Source organism: Thunnus maccoyii, chromosome 16 (genome assembly GCF_910596095.1).
Source record: "Thunnus maccoyii chromosome 16, fThuMac1.1, whole genome shotgun sequence".
Taxonomy (NCBI): Eukaryota; Metazoa; Chordata; class Actinopteri; order Scombriformes; family Scombridae; genus Thunnus; species Thunnus maccoyii.
Window position 1 is genome coordinate 21,159,713 of NC_056548.1, and position 19,422 is coordinate 21,179,134.

General features: G+C 40.0%; 3 protein-coding genes across 5 annotated transcripts; 2 read left to right on the forward strand and 1 right to left on the reverse strand.

Moving 5' to 3' along the window:
• The first annotated feature begins 1,361 nt into the window (after nucleotides 1–1,361).
• Nucleotides 1,362–8,615, forward strand: syf2 (SYF2 pre-mRNA-splicing factor). Its single transcript, XM_042389231.1, has 7 exons — nucleotides 1,362–1,423; nucleotides 1,744–1,848; nucleotides 2,042–2,167; nucleotides 2,967–3,084; nucleotides 6,002–6,092; nucleotides 6,699–6,797; nucleotides 8,179–8,615. The coding sequence occupies exons 1-7, from the start codon at nucleotides 1,406–1,408 to the stop codon at nucleotides 8,342–8,344; spliced, it is 723 nt and encodes a 240-aa protein (XP_042245165.1). The 5' UTR covers nucleotides 1,362–1,405; the 3' UTR covers nucleotides 8,345–8,615.
• A 2,899-nt stretch (nucleotides 8,616–11,514) lies between these two features.
• Nucleotides 11,515–14,962, reverse strand: rsrp1 (arginine/serine-rich protein 1). 3 transcript variants are annotated; one of them, XM_042388186.1, is made up of 6 exons: nucleotides 14,731–14,962; nucleotides 13,694–14,264; nucleotides 13,393–13,559; nucleotides 12,476–12,579; nucleotides 12,010–12,084; nucleotides 11,746–11,879 (listed from the first exon to the last, which is right to left on the reverse strand). In XM_042388186.1, the coding sequence occupies exons 2-6, from the start codon at nucleotides 14,241–14,243 to the stop codon at nucleotides 11,831–11,833; spliced, it is 945 nt and encodes a 314-aa protein (XP_042244120.1). In that variant the 5' UTR covers nucleotides 14,244–14,264; nucleotides 14,731–14,962; the 3' UTR covers nucleotides 11,746–11,830. The 3 variants fall into 3 exon arrangements, with proteins under 3 accessions (XP_042244118.1, XP_042244120.1, XP_042244119.1); XM_042388185.1 differs by having other exon boundaries at nucleotides 12,476–12,582; XM_042388184.1 differs by lacking the exon at nucleotides 12,476–12,579 and having other exon boundaries at nucleotides 11,515–11,879.
• A 2,020-nt stretch (nucleotides 14,963–16,982) lies between these two features.
• mgst3b (microsomal glutathione S-transferase 3b) lies at nucleotides 16,983–19,038 on the forward strand. Its single transcript, XM_042388541.1, has 4 exons — nucleotides 16,983–17,246; nucleotides 17,374–17,496; nucleotides 17,790–17,862; nucleotides 18,689–19,038. The coding sequence occupies exons 1-4, from the start codon at nucleotides 17,121–17,123 to the stop codon at nucleotides 18,787–18,789; spliced, it is 423 nt and encodes a 140-aa protein (XP_042244475.1). The 5' UTR covers nucleotides 16,983–17,120; the 3' UTR covers nucleotides 18,790–19,038.
• Nucleotides 19,039–19,422: the final 384 nt, after the last annotated feature.

Consider the following 19,422-nt stretch of genomic DNA (forward strand, 5'->3'; position numbering starts at 1 on the left):
ATATGTGTATATTTTCTAACAATATAATTCAACATAACCATTTATCCATTTTGTAATATCTGGTACAACGTCAGACTTCTGCTGTGTAGTACAACAATGGCGTCCTGTTCTGCAATGCAAGCTGAAATGGGGGAAATGCCTCTGCAAATTAGGAGGGTCAAGCCTATGTTGGCAATATTGGGTTAATTTGCAAGGACGCAGTAGATCAAACCCTACAAAGGCCATTTTGCAGGAGTGTTGGGAGCATAATAAGTCTGGATTTTTCAGTTTTGGTTGGATGGGGAATGCTAAGGCGCAAAATGCAGGTCTATGTAATCTCAAAATGAGCCCCACTGTTCCATCATCAGCCATACATTCTTGGAGATTCATTATGCCATGTATAGATACAAGTCTGCAGCAAAAATTGAAAAATAAACTTAAACTGTTACCAAAGTTGATAACAGTACAAAACTATAAAGATCAAGGCCAACATAAGATATTTATATTTACAGTTCAAAAGAACCGGAAACTTGGCAAACAGGTGCTGGATTCCTCATCCTACATTGTGAAATAGCAGTGAAAAAGAGAGCATCAGACCATCTTTCAGTTTACACAGCTGAATTACTTGGAACATTGTCAGCTTTACAGTGGGTGGAAGAAGTGTCGTAATTGCCTCTGATAGCTTATCAGCGCTTTCAAGCATTAAGTCTGGAAAGTTGTCATGTAGGCAGATTATTGTGTATGAAATCTTTCATGTACTACTCAGGCTACATTACAGGGGATGGGATGTCTCCTTCCTTTAGGTTCCTGCTCATGTGGGGGTGGAAGGAAATGAGATGGAAGACATATTAGCTAAAAAGTCAGGTTAAAACTATCATTAAGGATTATATTTGCAAAACTTGGCACTTGACACAGGAAGACATCTTTGCAGTGCTCAAAAATATGTTAGCGTTGGTGGAATACAGGGCAAGAGCCAAAGGGAAGAGATAGTTATTACCCGTTTGAGAACAGGACATACAGGTTTAAATCAAATACTCTATAGAATAGGCAAGCATCCTACTGGAGTATGTACACACTGTAATAAACCTGAAACTGTCAGACGTACTGATAGATTGAAACAGCTATATTGAAGAAAGAAGGGAATTAGCATCAGTATTAAATGGTGAAAAACACAATATTACATTGGGGAATCTGCTAGGAAAGACATTATGGAAAGTACGTGATCTTCTGATTAATTACTTAAGAGTTACAGGAATAATAGAGAGAGTTTAAGTTTTTTTCCCCTGCCGAGCTACTGTTTCACACTCCAGTCCAGTAGGTGGCGGTAATGCAACTTTAAGCTGGTTTGCCAACCGCCATTAAAACTCAAAGAAGAAGAAAACAAAGACGACGAAGAAGACGAAGGAGCGGAAGAAGAAGAAGAAGAATGGCGTCCTGTAGTGAGGTTAGTAGTTTCTTCATTTTAATGTCAAATTACCCAGTTTATTCGATGTTTTGGCAGATCATAGTCGGTTAATATAATTCCTTTGAGAACAATTTGTCATTATGCGGGAGGAGGATGTGTTCGTGCTCCACACTTGTTGTTTACAGTCTCGTGCTGTGGTGCTAAGCTAATGCTACTAATAACGGAACATCTTTTCCCTTCGCTCTCCGATTGTTTGATAGTTTCAGATAACTAGTCTGTAATAGACAACAGTCGGCCACAAAGCAGTCCTTTTCAATTGAGTATTTACACAAAGTTAACGGTAATGGTGTAATTTGCAGGAGTCTACTAACGTTACAGCCACCGAGGAGGAGGCGACAGAAAGTGTTGCGTCCCAGAAAAGAGAAGCGAGGCTACGAAAATTTCGAGAGTTACATTTCAAACGGGTGAGTTATTTAACTAACATTGCATTTTACAGCTGTTTGGTTGTGTGTAGGTGGTAAACTTGACTGACATCACCTGACACACAAGTGTGACAAACAAATTGAACACGAGAAGCACTGTTTATGTAAACAGTGTCAGTTTAAGACATATTCATTTTCACTTCCTAGTCAAGTCATCAGATATTTTCCTCCACAGAATGAAGCACGTAAGCTCAATCACCAGGAGGTTGTGGAGGAGGACAAGAGACTGAAACTCCCCACTAATTGGGAGGCTAAGAAAGCCCGGCTGGAGTGGGAGCTTGCTGAAGATCAAAAGAAAAAGGTATTTCAGTCTCTTAAGTATGTAAGTATAGTACCCATAAGCTCCGTGAAGCTTCACATATTCAGCATGATATATACAGTACCAGTCAAAAGTTTGGACACACTTTCTCATTCAAGTTAATGGGAAACTGTGTCCAAACTTTTGAATGGTTATTGCAGTGTTTCCCACAGAATCAGGTTGTGTTTGTGGTGGTAGAAGGTGGGGAACTTGTTATTACAGTCTATGGTCAGCGCTTTACAAAGGAATGTAGACACACAATCTATCTTTAAGTGTTCATGTGGAAATAGTGCCTCTCAAGTGTAGATGGTGTGATGTGACTGTAGGGTAAAAGTTCAGAGGAGGCTGTTTGTGTGCAGCGGGGGGAGAACAAACCAGAGCAGGTGTGTCTGTGTCTGTTTGGGATTATGTCAGCGTGGTGCAGCTCCAGAAATAGAAAATCAATTTGTGGCAGGCAAAGTTTTATTGTGGCAGGCTGCCACAAATAAATAAATGAATGTATGGGAAACCCTGTACTGTAGATAGAGATGTTTTGAGTGAGTTAAACTGAGCTGACTGACCAAAGCAAAGTGCAGTAGGAGCATAATGTCCTAACATCGTGCTCCATACAGGGTGCTCTTGGAGAATGGAAAACATCCACCAGTAAATTGTAAATGTTGCCACAGACTTCAAACTGGGAAAACTTTACTCTGAAATATCACACCAAAGATTTTAAGTGAATAATTTTCATATACAGTAAATCTCCAAAGCAACATGTTTTTTCCTGCTTTGCATTAATGAAATATCAATACTTGTCTTTCAGGATTGTGCTTCCAAAGGTGAGGACTATGACAGAGTGAAACTGCTGGAGATCACTGCTGACGATGCAGAGCGGTGGGAGAGAAAGAAGAAGAAGAAGAACCCAGACACAGGATTTGCAGGTTGGTGGAAGGGTCTCCAGTAGTAGTGCAACGGATGGTAAAATCTTGGTCACAATCTGTGTCAGACTGTATGATATCAATTTGAGACTGTCAGATTGTGTCCATGGTGAAGTGTAGCAATAAAACGTTAATAGAAAACAGTATATGAAAGCAGAGACACGTCATCAGCTTGCATCATCCATCTGCTGATCTGATGTTTTGAAAATGCAGATAAGTCACACAAATTCATTTTGTTTTTTGTGTGCCATGGATGTATGAATTGAGGAGTGTGTTTTCTCCCTAAACTTTATTTTTAAAAACTGCATTTAGGAGATGTCACACTGGACAGTGTAACATTTCATGTCGTATTCTGATTTATTATATCTGGTTTATTTGTAGACGTCATAGCAGCAGTCAGAGAATTTGGTCTTAAATTTATGACACTTTCAGGGTTTTGCCTCAGGTTGTCTTTGGTTGCCAAACCTCCAAATTGGTCATTGGTCAGTGGAAGTGTCTCACAGTGCGATCTAGGACCACCGTTTTGGATTGACAGCCAAAGATTTTACCATGTTTCTCTCATGATGGTCAACTTTAGTCTCAGGCAGCCCAAAATCACACAGTGTAAAGGGGCCTTAAGTCTACCCAGTTGTTTGTTTGTCCTCCTCGGGATGATGTCAGCAGCTCACCTGGTGGTGCACCTGGGGCTGCTGCATATGAGAAACCTCCAGCACTGGTTTGCACAGTTTTGGCTGCATTCAAGCCAGGACAACAATGTCCCGCCATGGCTGCAGGTATAGGTTTATTCACCTGAGGGCTTTCTCCTCCCTCCTCACACCGTTGGGAGGAGGAGCGTCTTCACACCTCACACCTCACAAAACAGCAGAGCATGCGCACGGCAGCTTTCAGGAAGTCCGACTACAGAAGTTATTAGGTGGTTGGTTGCCCACCCCCGGTGGGTATGAGGACGCACTCCACCAGGGGCATCGTATCCTCTATGGCGCCAGTGTCCTCAGTGGAGGACATCTGTTTGGCTGCTTCCTGGTCTTCCACTTTGACCTTTATGCAGACAGATCTCAGGGACATGACAGGTGATTCAATGTTTCATTCAATGCTTGTTGCACTGTCTGGGGGGGACCTCGTCTGGAGTAGGCTGAGGTGTTTTGGTAAGCGTCCAGCTTGTTACTGGCTTTTTGCAGTCCGGTGCAAGGCCCTCAGGCAGCTGTCAGGCGGCTGCTGTTTCTTGGTTGTGGCTGGGTTTGGACTAGTGTCAGTTCAGGCCCAGCTGGGAGTACATCTCATCCCTAACGGCCTTAGCCTTAGGTTTTAACCAATAGCGAAGCCTGTTAGAGGGTGGAGTATGCATGACATAAAAATAGTAGTTGCCTGGATGCAACTCCAGTTCAACGAGTATGTGCGTAGCCCTCTAACCACAAGCCCAGCTGACCTCAGTTGTTTGTTTGTTGAGTTTCAAAGGGAGACGAGCAGCAAGTGCGCTGGGGCTTTATACTGGGAGGGTGCTGTGTGGTAGCTATGTTCTGGTTGGGCGGTGAGCATAGAGGTCTTTCTCAGGTGCCAAGACAGAGCCTCGTAGGGTAAACCAATAGCAAAGCCCATTAGAAGGCTACACACATACTCATACATAGAACTGGAGTTTTTCTGTTGTTATCTGGCAGCATCTAGGTGTGGGATAGTTGAAAGGCTACCACAGTACCACCCTTATCCTGGTTAACTGTCCGTTTTGCCCCTTGAATATTCTAGCTTATTTCTTGTCTACTGTATACTTACAGCTTAACATATGATTTGTAAGCTGTCTGAAATTTACAATTCACCTCTTTTGCTTGGAGATGTTTTGTCAAATTTCCAATGTGGTTTGATGTATTCTAGAGATTATATATAGATAAGAAGAGGCGGTGCTGTACTGGAACTCGTTATCAAAGTTGCAAGCTACTTTCCTCCCTCAAATGCTGTGTGTGACTTTCCAAACAACTTGTATTGAGGTAGGTGGGTGGAACCATGTGGATGCCATCTTTTGATCACCCAGCAACACATGCTGTCACAAGCTCTATATTTCAACTGACAAATAAACAACTGTGTGAAGCAGTTAAGCTCAAAAGTAAGATCTAAAGACAGCATGCTTATTTAGCTTAAAGTTTTTAAAAAGGAATCTAAGCTGATTACACATTTCTTTATCGATTATAGGAAATCATGTTTCTCTCTCTATCACACCTAATATGATCAAGGTTGTTTAACACACTGAAGTGGTTGTCACTTACTGATTGTATTGACTTTGGAATCCTTTTGCAAGCGTTTATAGTCACGTCAGGAAGTAACCTGGAAGCACATAGCAATTGGATCAGGGCTGCTCTATTTTAGGCATGGGTAAACCCCCCCGTCACGCCGTAGAACCTCAGTCTATTCATTTAGTAAATAGTAATTTAATACAGTTTACTGTTGAGGAAACAAGTGGTACACCGTGATTCTTTTCTGCTGTGCTGTAGCATGTTTGTTTAAAAAGTCTTTCCACTTCCTTATCACACAGTGTTGCCACTAAAAATGGCTCCACCTAAATTATACATAGTGTACACAGCAACACTGGTTGCATGTAAGGACCCCTTGGGTTATTAATCCTCTCAAACTGCTCCCAATTTAATCTACTAAAAAAGGGGCTTGTTCTGTCTCCTAAATATGGCTGCCATCTGTTGCATCAAAACCTCGTCTGAATTAAAACCTCTGGGGAGAAAATTATCACCAGAGGGGCTTCAATAGAGGAAGGGAGGAGGAGAGTTGCCTCCTCGTCCCTTCTTAACCAGCCGCAGGTTGTGTTGCTGAGCCTCGTGCCTGCTTGCTGTTTGTTCCGGTAATTATAACTCACTCAAATTTTCTTTCTTTCTCTCTCTCTCTGTGCCTCACTCACACACACTCACACAATGGGCCGCAGGTTATGCTGAGGCCCAATTCAGACAATACCAGAGGCTCACCAAGCAGATCAGACCAGACATGGAGGGCTACGAGAGACAGAGAGAAGAATGGTGAGTTAAGTCCGTCCCATCTTTTCTTTGCTGTGACAGTACTGCATCTGTGTCCTTGATGCTCTCTCCAGACAGCTCAAAATGGGAAGAAATGTCCTCTGGCAATACTAGACTTTTGTGCATTCCCACTAAGAGGCCCATAAAAATGATACATGAGGATAACTCTACTATTAAGAGCATAACTGTGAAATCTCTAGTCAAGTAAAATGAATTGTAAGGATTTTCTCAGCGTAATCCTCTTAGAATTCACCCATCACATGTGCACAAAGCATTTCCTATATGTTAACTATAGTGCCCCATCATTTGCCCTGGGGTTAGTGCTGACATAAATGCCCATCCCCATAATAATTTAAAGATTTTCAAATGTAAATTCAAGGCATACACGCTAAGGTCGAAGTAGAGTTCAGGGCCTGCATGTTTTTTACCCTTAAAGGCTTGCAGAACCGTGAAGGATGCACCGACACATTTTGCCCTGAAGTCGCATCATCTTCTTTCATCAGGATGACTGTAATTACAATGATGGGATAGAAAAGCCAGTTCAAGTATGTTAAAATGGTGATTATCTGTGATAATGTATTTCTAATTTCCTTTGCTGGGGTTCCACAGCGGTGAGGACTTCCACCCCACGTCCAATAGCCTGATCCACGGCACCCATGTCCCTACAAAGGAGGGCATTGACCGCATGGTGGAAGATGTCGAGAAACAGTAAGTCATACTCAAAAACAGACAGATATGCCATATCCCTTCCTGACCCTCCATTAATATCATCTCAGTCTCAAAATCACTGCGTGTAGACTGAGATAACAACTAAGATAAAGCAACGTACTGACTGACTATTGCTTTCCCTTCTATCCCTGCAGTTTTCTCTTAACTAGCTAATAAGCTAAACGCTAAATAATTGATAACTTTGAGAAAATATTGATCCCTACATAAGTCAGCCATTAGCTACTTGTAAAAAGGTCCTCAATAGCATTTTGTCCCTTCATCACTATCAAACAGAATCACTGGTGAGCTCAGCTCTATCAAGGCTCAACCTTGCTGATTGTGATTGATTTATTCAATTAAAACAGCCAAATTATTTTTCCATCCATCTCAGCATGACGGTGGGTTCAGTCAGACCTTTTCCGGCACTGGTACACCACAAACTTAATCTGGAGATAGTTCTCGATGATGTGAGACTATTTCAATCGTAATAAATTGTGTGGAAGGACTGAGTTTGTGATCTCTTTGCCAATTTGGATGAGGGGGATGTTTTGTGTGAACCAGGGCCTATCTGATGAAATCAGCCCCGGAGTGGAAATCCTGATGCAAGTGGCTGATAGCAGGCAGCTCATTACTATCTGCATGGGGTGATACTTAGATGGGAGGAGGCCAACTTACCCAACTGGACTATTTTAAACATGTTTACCAGGGTCCTTGTCAGCACACGGCTCCTGGGCAGACCATAGCAGTCTATGTGCATGACCTTTCATCTGTTTGATATCTCATGTCACCACAAGGAACCTCGATATGTATTTTGGTCAGTGGGTGTTGGTAGATGGTTTGGCAAACCTTTATGAAAACCACGAGAGGCCAGTAAAATCATGTAACAAAAGATCAAACGGTACCTTTGGTGTCTCATATTTAACTTAAAGCTGCTTCAAACCGTTTAGTTCTTCTACTTGTCCTTGTTAAGTTTTTGTCTTTGCTACAGAAGTCCCTTTCACCTTTGATTAGCCTGGTCTTTCCCTGAGCCGAGCTATATTTGAGACAGTCTAAGGCTTGTGTTAGAGATGCGACTGTGGGGCATTAGACAAGAGTTCAGCTGCCAGGGTATGACGCACAACAATGCTTTGAAGACACATTGAATCAAGACTAGGAGCTCACAAATTGACAGTATTTTCCTCTGAGTATGTGAGTGGGTGTGTGTGTGTGTGTGTGTATGTATGAGTACGTTACGTTTTCCATTGCCACTCTCCTTGCCAAATGTAAATGCACGGCCCCAAATTATTGCCTGCAGCCAATTATTGTTATTGGATATGCCATGGATAGTGGCCATATTGGTTTACAAAACCTTCACTAAGCTGCTTTTATTTGCGATTGTCAGAATCGAGAAGCGGTCCAAGTACAGCCGACGCAGGGCTTACAATGACGACGCAGACATCGACTACATCAACGAGAGGAACGCCAAGTTCAACAAGAAGGCGGAGCGCTTCTACGGCAAATACACAGCAGAGATCAAACAAAACTTGGAGAGAGGCACAGCTGTCTAGTGGGTCCAGTCACCTCATGGACATGTTCATTGCTTCAGTTTTCTCTTCATTCAGGAGTCTTGGATGCATATTTTTCTTCCAAGAATACATGTATTTCATAGCTAAAACAGACTTTGTTGTAACGCTGAGTTTATTTTGAGCTGAAAGATAATTCAATCATCTGTAAGATATGTAATGTTTGGTGTTTCTTTGTACAGTATAGGAAGTGAGAACAGTTATGAGTATTCTTATCCTTTTTTTTTCTTTTAAATAAACCACTTTCAGTTTTCCAGTTATCTTGCACACTTATTGGTTTTTCTGCGTGTGGTCTCATGACAGAGACCTTTCGAGCGTGAGAATGAACTACCATTAACTAGCATCAAAACCCTCGGGGGCACGTTGAGCAGAGGATGCCAGCCAATGAATGTTTTAGTGTAGGTGCACATAGAGATAAGGACCAACAATTGAGCAATTCAATTTATTCATTATCACCCACATCTCAGTTTAACCAACTTGCCCCAAGCTGTGACATGAGCAGGAAAGCCTTGTGACTGAAGATAAAAAGAAAAGAAAACAGGTTCCCATGCGAGTCTCCCATCTCTGCAGTCCTGTCGGTCAGAAAGTAATGGCATTGCTCCCTCTACAGGGCAGACAGCTATCACTATGTGTGGGGGGGAATGTAGTATTAACAGTGAATGTGTCCTTACTTGAAATGCAACGTTACATATCATCTGCATCACTCAATCTTCTAAATAAGCCTCAAAATAAATTTATGAGATGCCCTCAAAGGGTAGTAAGCAAAGACGTTTTGACAGAAGTTGTTTATGTCTTGCTGATGAAGGCTGGGGGCCGGGGCGGAGGGGGGTCATCAAATTATGCCTTTGATAGCTGACTCAACTTTAGAGCTGTTATGGAGTGTATTAAGTGTTCATGTGTATGATTGTGATATTTTTGTAGTTTTATCTGATTAGCCCAAGGATATTGGCTGGGGATTTTATATGGAACAACGGCATAAATTGTTGTTGTGTCTCACACACGATATGACACCTTTGATTCTTTCAAGGCCAACTGCCAGTTGAAATGTTCCCCTTATATAACAAAACAATTTAAGCCTAATAAACATAAGGAAATGACTGCGTAACAGTTGAGTGTCAATAGGTGAGTTTGCCTGCAAGTGACTAAGTGGCACTAATTCTTATTTTTAAAAAGAAACCTACAAGAAAAAAACAAAACATGCATATTCACGATGAATCAGTCATAAAAGAATGACAGGACGAACTTGTCTGTCTTCTCTGCATTTCCTCATACAACTAGGAAGGAGTGTGCTATGTGTGCACATCACTACAGCTGACGTGTAGCAAGAAAACAGCACCTACTCCCTGCTCGTAATTTCTGTAACTGTGTTACGTGTTTTCATGTCTTATCTCCTATCAGAGTAATTATTCAGAAGTGCAGGTCAGTTTACAGCAAGAGACACGCAGTCTGGCAGTTAGATTTTACCTTTCTATTACAACAGATTGTGACACGCATCTAAGTTATCAGCCTGAAAAATCTTGGGAGGATACATATTTGTCACTTATTCTATTAGATAAGTTACCTCTAGCGGTAATTCACTAGTATTTTCAACTTAGGCCAAGAAACCGTCAAACTCAGTAAACACATGCTTTAGGATAAGACGCACATAAGCCACAACAGCAGGATACATCAAGTCACTCGAGAAGGAACATGTTCAAGTCTTGTGTTAGTAGACAGTTGATGGTGATAGATGGTTGGATCATCTGAGCTGCCAGAGAAAGAGCTGAGAGTGTGGTAGTGATACATTAATAAAGGCTTTTTCTCAGAGCAGATGTTTTGACTAGTCCAATAGTAGGAAAAGCACAGGTGAGACTTATAACATTAACAAAGGCTCCGTCTTATGCAAGTGTCCCAGTGAGCACAATGATGCACAATACCAGAACTATTCACTTTATCATTCACGCCTGCGATTGTCCTACTGTGACATGTCAACATGAAAAAGGCCTATTGTAAGATTTGATGCATGAATTTGATGTACAGTAATACAGCCATGTCATTTCATTTCATTCATTTCTTACATCCCTCAACAAACCGGACATGTAGGCTGTAATTCAGAGGTCTGTAACCAGGATATTACATAAACCCAAAAATCTCAATGAAAAGAAAACGCCCCTAGCAACCAAGCGGGGAACTGTTTAAAAAAGAAAAAAAGTTTCTGTATTATGTGATAATGCTGACACTGTGTGGTCATGCTAGAAAATGCAACTAACTTGAATGAGACCTGTTGACATTGTGCAGTTGTAAGAGGACAGAAATATCACGGCCATGAGAACATGTATTTATGCTGGAATGTAGGAGAATCCCTACTGGCAAAACTACAACTAGACATGCACACAAGGCCAAAAAACAAACCCTGCACCTTTTTTGTGGTGAAGCAAATGTGTCACCCTGTTCTCTATCTCAACTGCCTGATGTATTAACCCGCATGTACATGTACTCACTATTGTAGCTACTGCAGGATGATTTATAGATTTCTTTTTCATTGGTGACAATAAAACTAAATGTTCCATGTCGTTGACACTTAAGGATTTTTATTGATGTATTTTTATTGAGCTAAAATGATTAATCGATCAACAGAAAATTAATCTGTAACTGTTGAACAAAAATGCCAAACGTTTGATGGCTCCTACTTTTTAAAATGAGGATTTGCTGCTTTTCATTCTTTAAACAAAAGCAAATTCAATGTCTTTGGGTCTAACTGTTAGACAAAACAAGACCTCAGATAAAATCACCTTGGACTGTGGAAAACTAATGGGCATTTTTCTAGTTTTCTGATGTTTTATAGACCAAGTGATTGAGATTTTATGCTCTATAAAAATGGATTTACCTGGGTTATTTTACAATTAAACAGATGTCTCTTCATGTTTATTACTACTTGACTGTCCATTAATGCATCATTATTTTCATACAGACTAGTAACTGACATGTACTGAGGAACACTTTGGATCCTCCTTAGCGTTCATTAATAGTCTGTATAACCATTGTGTCGTCATATGATTTAGTCAGTCTTGGGAACATCTGAAACCTGACAACTTTCATTCAAGGCTCAAAATTGGCTCACTGACTGCAAATCAGCAATATATGTGACCAATTAAAGAATGAAAAGACACATTATGTATTTTTTTAATCAAATAAAGACTTTATTGAATTTATAAACAGCACCATATAAAACTAAGGGAAAAAAAATTATCCCACCTGAACGAATTCTTCAATTCTTCCAACTTAACTCTAACATCTGAAAGAAAACATCTGCTATAAAATGATTGAACATAATATGGACAAAATATTTACAGTATTTACAGTGTCCATGTACTCTGCCACACTAGTGTGACGTTTTGAGTGTATGTTTGCGTGCGCTTGACGTTTGTCGTGATCTGACTGGAACCCAGTGGCCGTAAGGCTTCCTGCTTTCATAGCTGTCCACTCTGGGAGTTACCTTAGCACAAGACGGAGCTGCCACTGTTGGTTTGGCCACAGAATTCTGAAGGGACAAGATGAGGAGAAACAAAAAGTAATTAGAACATGTTCAGGGTAATGTGAAGCAGTGTTTTTGGCTTTTAACATCAACAGTTTAATTAAAATAAGAAGACATTGCAATTTAAGTCACTTACATTAATGCTGAAAGAGATGGTTTTCCTTTTAGGGGACATCTTTGGGCTGAACTCATCAGGCTCCACATCACTGCTCTGTTTCAAAAAACAAAAATCAGACTTAGTTAGATATGAGTGTAAAACTTGTGGTAGAGCTTTGACAGTTTGTGAAGTTCATACAGATTGATTATAGGTGCCATTACTAATATTATAAAGCACTTCTATTGTATAGGTAATCATTTAAGTGTTAGCTTCAACAAACTGCAGCTCTCATGCACATTTTCTCCTCACACTGCTGTCAAAGACTAGGCCATTAAAATGAATGTTTCAAGGACAGACCTTGAAACAGAATAAAGATAAAAACAAATTAAAAAACAAAACTGCAAACAAAATAAAGTAAAGAGGATGTCTTCTCTGTCTAGAGTGGCAGAATGATGGTGACGTAGGTTTCCCAGACCCTCAGCACACGCCTCATGTACCAACTTATCTTTGGCATATGGAGAGGAGTTCTTCATCTGTTTTTAGTTCTCGACAGGAATAGTCACTATAATGCAGCCCACACGCCTGCGCTCCATCAGCGAGTGGAGGATTCTGCTAAATAACAATGACCCATTTCAACTGCAAGCACAAATACATTCGTCATGTCAAAATTCTACAGCCTGTATGAAGTATGAAGTCAGTGAAATTCAGTGTCTGAATTGCTTGTGTATCTAAATATCTATGTGTGTAATTAGCATTTACAAAGACTGTGCATCATATCTAAATGTGAGATAATCTGTGTATTTATAATTGAATTCAAACCTCTAGTTGATGAACTACGCATTGTGAACATTGCAAGAATTATCAGTTAACCTTTCACGCAAACACATATTGTCGTCACCCAAGTCACATGACAGCCCTTTAATCCCAGGTGCCGATGAGTGAAGGAGACCACTGTCATGTTATCTATGAAGACAGGAATAAATACAGAGAGCATGTGTATTCCCTCAGGGGTCCAAAGGTCAACACAAGACACAGGAAATTCAACACAACATAGACCTGAAGCTTAACAATACACAACTTTAGAGATTAGCACTCTGTTTGCACACTGTATCTTTGTTGCAACTTTGGTAAAATGGTGCAACAGCTAGAAGCAACTTATTTTAAAAAAGAAAAGAAAACAAAACAGTACAGCCAAAGATATGTGTATCATTTACCCATATAGTAAAAAATTAAATAATGGACAGTGCATTGTCATGCACGAGTGGTTTGGAAAAACTGATCCCTAAAATTCTCATCACTTGCCTTGTCCAAGATAGAAGAAAGTACTTACTTCTAGGCCTTTAATTACAATTTGTGCCAAAGCCTCATCTTTACTGTGTGATACGTTTTGTGTATACCCATCATTCACTCTCAGACACCCACCTGTGATGGAGTCTTTTCAGGGTCTTGTCTCACCCATGTCTCTGACACTGGTGACTCTCCGCACTGCTCTGACAGGCTTGGTTTCACACTCTCAGGAAGTTCAAGCGTCTCCAGTCCTAGGATCTTCACAGCATTGGCAGCAGCATCTTTTAGGAGTTCTCTTTTATCTGTGGAACAAGTTAAGAGTAAATTTTAATCAGTTGTATGATTTAACACTTTTACCAACTTCAAAGTCTGCCTCTCTAGGCAATAATTAGAAATACACAAAATTATGTTCAGTCATCTCATCTAATCAACTTACCACCCAGACTCGAACTGACAGAACGTCCTGAAGATCTGGACCTTGAGCGGCTCCTGCAGCTTCTGGGTGAGGATTGGGAAATTTGGCATCTTAGCCGACTCCCAGCCCCCCTGTATCTTCTCAAACCACTTGAAGACCTGGAGCGGGACCTGTAGCGCCTACGACGTGAGTACCTGTCTGGCGAGGGCGAGCGAGAGTGGGCCTTGTAGTGCCGGGGTGGGGAGCGGCGGTAGCGGCCACGGCCATATCTGCGATGGTTGTCACAGCGACAGCGGGAGGAACGTCTGTGGCAACGAGGGTGAGAGCGGGACCTGGCGCGAGAGGAAGACCTGCTGCTGGATGAAGATGATGTTGAAGAAGAAGACCTGTACCGTCCCCTGTTGCTACCCCGTCCCCTGTAGCTGCCAGAGCTAGAGGGACAGCTGCTGTCACTGCTGGTTCTGGTTCTGGACCAAGATGAGGGAGGACTGTTCTGGTCAAAGATAACATTGATGCCATCACTCTGACGAGCAAGGGCCATTTCAGACCTTGCGTCTTCTCCCTTGGCCATTATGATGTCTTGTGCCACAGGCTGAAATGAAACAAAAATGTGCAGGGATATTTAAGAAATGTTCACTTTTTACAGTAACCAGTAAATCTCGAATGGGCTGGCACATTTGCCCTTTCTAGTCATTACAGCAATAACGTGCGTCATTAAATCTTTTCAGTTAGTGCCTCAGTGTTATCAGCTTATTGCTCTAACAGCTGGTTGCACAACAGCTTTTCACTCAGCACTGCCCACAGCGAGCACAGCAACGTTACGTCACTGCAACGGCCAACTGGAAAATTCCGGACTGATGCAAGCTAAAGATAGCTTGGCTAGCATTAGCTTAGGTCTGTTATCGCTCGAAGATTTCATATTCAATTCTGTAGAATTTGATTCAGAGGCAAGTTCGACATAAACATTGCAAATACACATGAATATTAATAAAGAGTAACTTAACACCCAACTCTAGCTTGGCAAAACAAAGTTTTTATGCTAGCGTGGCCTTTCTTACCTAGTCGACTGTAGCTCGAAACCTTCGTACGGTTATCGTCGATATAGATCTGTAGAGTCGCCTTCAACAAAGTATCACGAGTTGATGATTTTCAAATATAACTCAAAATGTTCAAATTTGGTGGTTTTAACTAGCGGCTAGTTATTAAATGATTAAATAGGTTCAAAAACGCGACCGTTTCCTCTTCGAAGTTCAACCGTCTGCAGTCGTCACTCCAATGAAGCGAGGCGGAGCAAAAGACTTTAAGTAGCCTCTGGAAAATTCCAGTCACGTGGTGAAGAGAACGATTTGATTCTTTTGAACGACTCTTTGGATCTGTTTGGTTTGAACCGAAAGACTCGATTTGCTCCGGGCCAGAGTTGTTTTTTTTAATGTTGTTCAAATGTGACATTGTCGCATGTGCCCTTATTATCCAATAATGTGCCGAGCTGTCTGGATTCAGGACAGTAGGAAGCCATTTCATCAACATCATTTAAACTCTGACAAAGTTGTTCAAAAGAATCAAATCATTAGATCGACTATAAACCAGCAGGGAAACAGCCATACAAGCAAATGCAAGTGTAGCAGAAAAAATACAACAGCGTGTTGATCCACCAAAGTGAAAATAGAGTAAATGCAGAAAGCATTATTTACAAAGCAAAACTATCCTTCAAAGTAGGTTGTGAATATATTCATTAAGTCCTAGTACTTCTCAAATGTTATTAATGTACTCACGGTCTTTGCGTGTTCATGTTGGTTTCATGTTAAGGTTTACCCATTGATTATATGGTGCAGATAAGGAAATCATCTCATCTCATGTCGCTACATTCATTAGATTTGGGGAAAATGTACTTAAAGTGTGAAATTAAAGGTACACGTTTGGTCCCTCTGGCTGATATATTATTATGTAAGACATCATTGGACTGTTAATACTGAAGCATCAGTGTGTAAGCAGCATGTTATTGTTGTAGCTGCTGGAGGTGGAGCTAGTTTTAACTACTTCATATACAGTTAGCTAGTTTAATCCAGTGGTTCCCAACCTAAGGGTCGGGCCCCTCCAAAGGGTCACCAGATAAACCTGAGGGGTTGTGAGATGATTAATGGGAAAGGAAAGAAGAAAAACAAAGTTTTTGGACTTTTTCTCCAGTTTTTGAATTTTGATGAAATATTGGATCATTTGAACATTTATTGAAATGAAACCATGTGAGAAGTTTAGAGGGAAAAATCGCTATTTGGTGGAGCTGTTCACAACTTATAGACATCTGAAATGTGACCCTGACTACACACTGCTTTTTGTAAGACGTCAAAAGCTAAAAAGGTTGGAAACCACTGGTTTCATCTTTAACAATGTGTTGTATTTTAAAAGCTTGTTATATTATCCATTGTGTCCGTGTTGTACTTAAGTACAATACTTGAGTAAATGTACTTACTTTTCACCACTTTACGCTTGTTTCCTTTCTCCTAATTAAACAAGTGCTCTCCTCATCTGAGACTCATGCGTAATGTGACAAAAATGAGGGAGGGGAAGTTTCCAGGCAGGGTCCTATTCATGGATGTACCAAGGTCCTACTCTCTACTATTCACGAGCTCAGCCACATGCAGGATTAGCATATATTTTGTTGATAAGTCACAAATTCTTTATATAGGCTACAGTTGGTGTCTCAAGAAGGTATTGACAAAATGGCATAAGATCAAATCAGTGCACATTCCATAAATACAATACATGCTTCGCGACAACAGAGCTGCATTTTAGGCAGTGCTGATATTTTTGATTATATATAGATTTTATATATAGACTTGTCCTACAGACACAGTCTGCATTGATTGGTATTGTGAGATAATCCTAAGCATCTATCCATGTTGATTCTAGAAAAATAAAAAATCATGAATAGAATGTCATTTTTTTAACATTATATACTTCAGACGACAGCAATTATGTAATTCCGTCACGGCTGTAGGTCATAAGTAAACAATACGATTATATATGTATTATAATGTTTTATGTTGTCATAAGGACTAGAGCCTTGAAGGTGATGATAATGATGATGATGATGATGATTATTATTATTATTATTAGTAGTAGTAGTAGTAGTAGTAGTAGTAGTAGTAGTAGTAGTAGTACAATTTTGGGGTGTAAGAGTGGGAAAACATTCATGTTTCAGCATGTGGACTTAACTTGATCAACTGAAATATGAGGGGTAAAAATTCCTGGCATTGCCCTTTAACTATAACCACAGCAAGCACGAGATCTCGCGATATTTTTATATAAGCTCAGCTCTGTTTACGTTAGTTGCTTCCTCCTTTTACACAACGCTTTAAAGCAGAGTCGCGTCCTCTCCACTCGTCTCGTTTGCGCGCCGTCGTGTTCTGTACACCTGCAGCTTGAAAAGCAGGCTAAGTATCGACAGGAGATGGATATTCTGACAGTGTTACCGTCCAGTTTTGGATATGTCATATTTACTTACCTCTACAGCTGGATAATGCTGGGCTATCTCGCGGTCAAGGTTGGGGCTGCCAGAAAGAAGTACGATGTTAAGGTAGTTAAAATTTTACTTAAGAGGAAAATATTGAAAAAAGTTAGAATTGGACGCTCAAAATTGTTTAAAGGTCACTTTACTGTGTTTCTTGCTCTTTTGCATGATTAACGCTTGCTTTACTTTGCAGTATCCCACTATGTACAGTGATAAGGAACAGGTATTCAACTGCATCCAGAGAGCACATCAGAACACCCTGGAGGTTTACCCTCAATGGCTTGTTTTCCAGACCATTGCAGCTCTTGTCTATCCAGTATGTATCATTTTTATACACTTAATTATACACAACCATAATTTCTCTGTGTTGTCTTTAGTCTTTTGCTGTACTTTTTGGGCATAGAAGTGAATATTAATGTCCACAAAAATTGTTACAACTCATCATGTCAAACGTGTGGGAGGGGCAAACATTCCTCATGATCTTTGGCATGAATCACCAGATAACAGTCAAGGCTGAAAAACAGTGTCACAATGATTAAGCACATTTTCACTTAACTAAATCACCCTTGTTCTCTCCCATTGACTCTGATTCTGTGTTTATATACTCAGCTATCAGCATCTGTGCTGGGGGCTATTTGGGTGACCAGCAGGTTGTCCTACGCCTGGGGCTACTACACTGGAGGTAAGACTGACACTGGTTTAGTGGAAGTGAGGACGCACTTGAACTCAATTTACCCACAAAAAAGATTTTATATACATTTCAAGGTTGAATAAATTTATAATACAGACCAATGTAGCATCAGAGTATTATGTGTATATTTGGAAATATTATTGCAGTATATTATGATGTGGAGTTATATCAGGATAGAGCCTTTTTAGGAATAAAACACACTTCTGAAAATATAATAGTTTGTTCCTAGTTGTTTGCTTTGTAATGATCACTGTATAAAGGTAACAGTCAAACCTATCACTGCACTGCTGATAAATAGACAATATATTTACTCTCATACTCAGCAGTATAATAGGACCATATCATTGATGCATAATAAGATACCATTTTTGTAATTTTGAAGAAAAGGCAGCATAACACTGTAGCGTTAGGTGTGTAAAGGCTAAAGTTCAGGTGTCACAGAGGTTACAGAGCAGTGATTTCCTGAACTTTTTTTTTTTTGGCTCTTCTTTATTGCTAGTTTTGTCAATAATTTACACAAGATATGGACATGTGGATCATAGGTTATTACTGAACGGTTATACAGCTAATACATTCATAAATGAGTTTTATGTGTTAAAAAGTAAATTACAGTCATTGCTGAAGTTAAATGGTGATAAAACAAGTAATTCACTTTCATGTATTAGCTACAAAATATTAGATGATTAAAATTTTAAAATCAAACGTCCCTTGTGAACAAAATTTGTATTCACTGTTCATACTTAATTGTATTAATAAGTTTCAAATAATTCTGCCTTGGTTTAAGTTTGCATTATGCTTTTTTATGTTTTTATTCCAGATCCAGCCAAGAGGATGAATGGTGCCTATGGCTACATTGGATACTTTGGAGTCATCATCCTTTCCATATCTGTAGCCTTGCAATTGCTTGGAGTTTTTTAAGATCATCTTGTATTTGCCCATCTGGCTGAAGTGTTTACTCATTTATACTGGCTCGCATGGTACTTTGAAATGTAGACTATCAACTATAAAGTAGCTGTACAGCTTGTTGAACTACTAATTTCAAATTATGATGCACAACATAATATTTTATGGACCACTAACTTAATAGTTGATGTCTTTTTTTGCAATATTGATTGTGAATGTATATTCAATGTAATCAACAACAATAAAATACATGTTGACTAGTGATACAGCCCCAAGTGTAATCTCTATAGCAGTGGGTACAAACTGCCACAAGGGATGGTGAGATAAAACTGAAGAGTCTTCAGATGAGGAAAATAAGGAAAAAATCATATTTAGGCTTCACGAAGTTATGTTTATTTTTATGTTTCCATTTTATTCTTGAGAATTAGTGTATTTTTTTAATTATTTTTCTGTCAATGTACAGTGTTCAAATAAAACAATGGAAAATAAGTCTGTCTTTGGTTGAACAGGTCACAACTGGTAGACGTGTGCAACCAGTGACAGTTTGTCCCAAGCAGACTATTCGCTGCTTCTTTCCAAAGGGTCACGAATCAAAAAGGATTGGAACCCCTGTTCTGTTATACCCTGATCACAGTTGCAAGGATTATA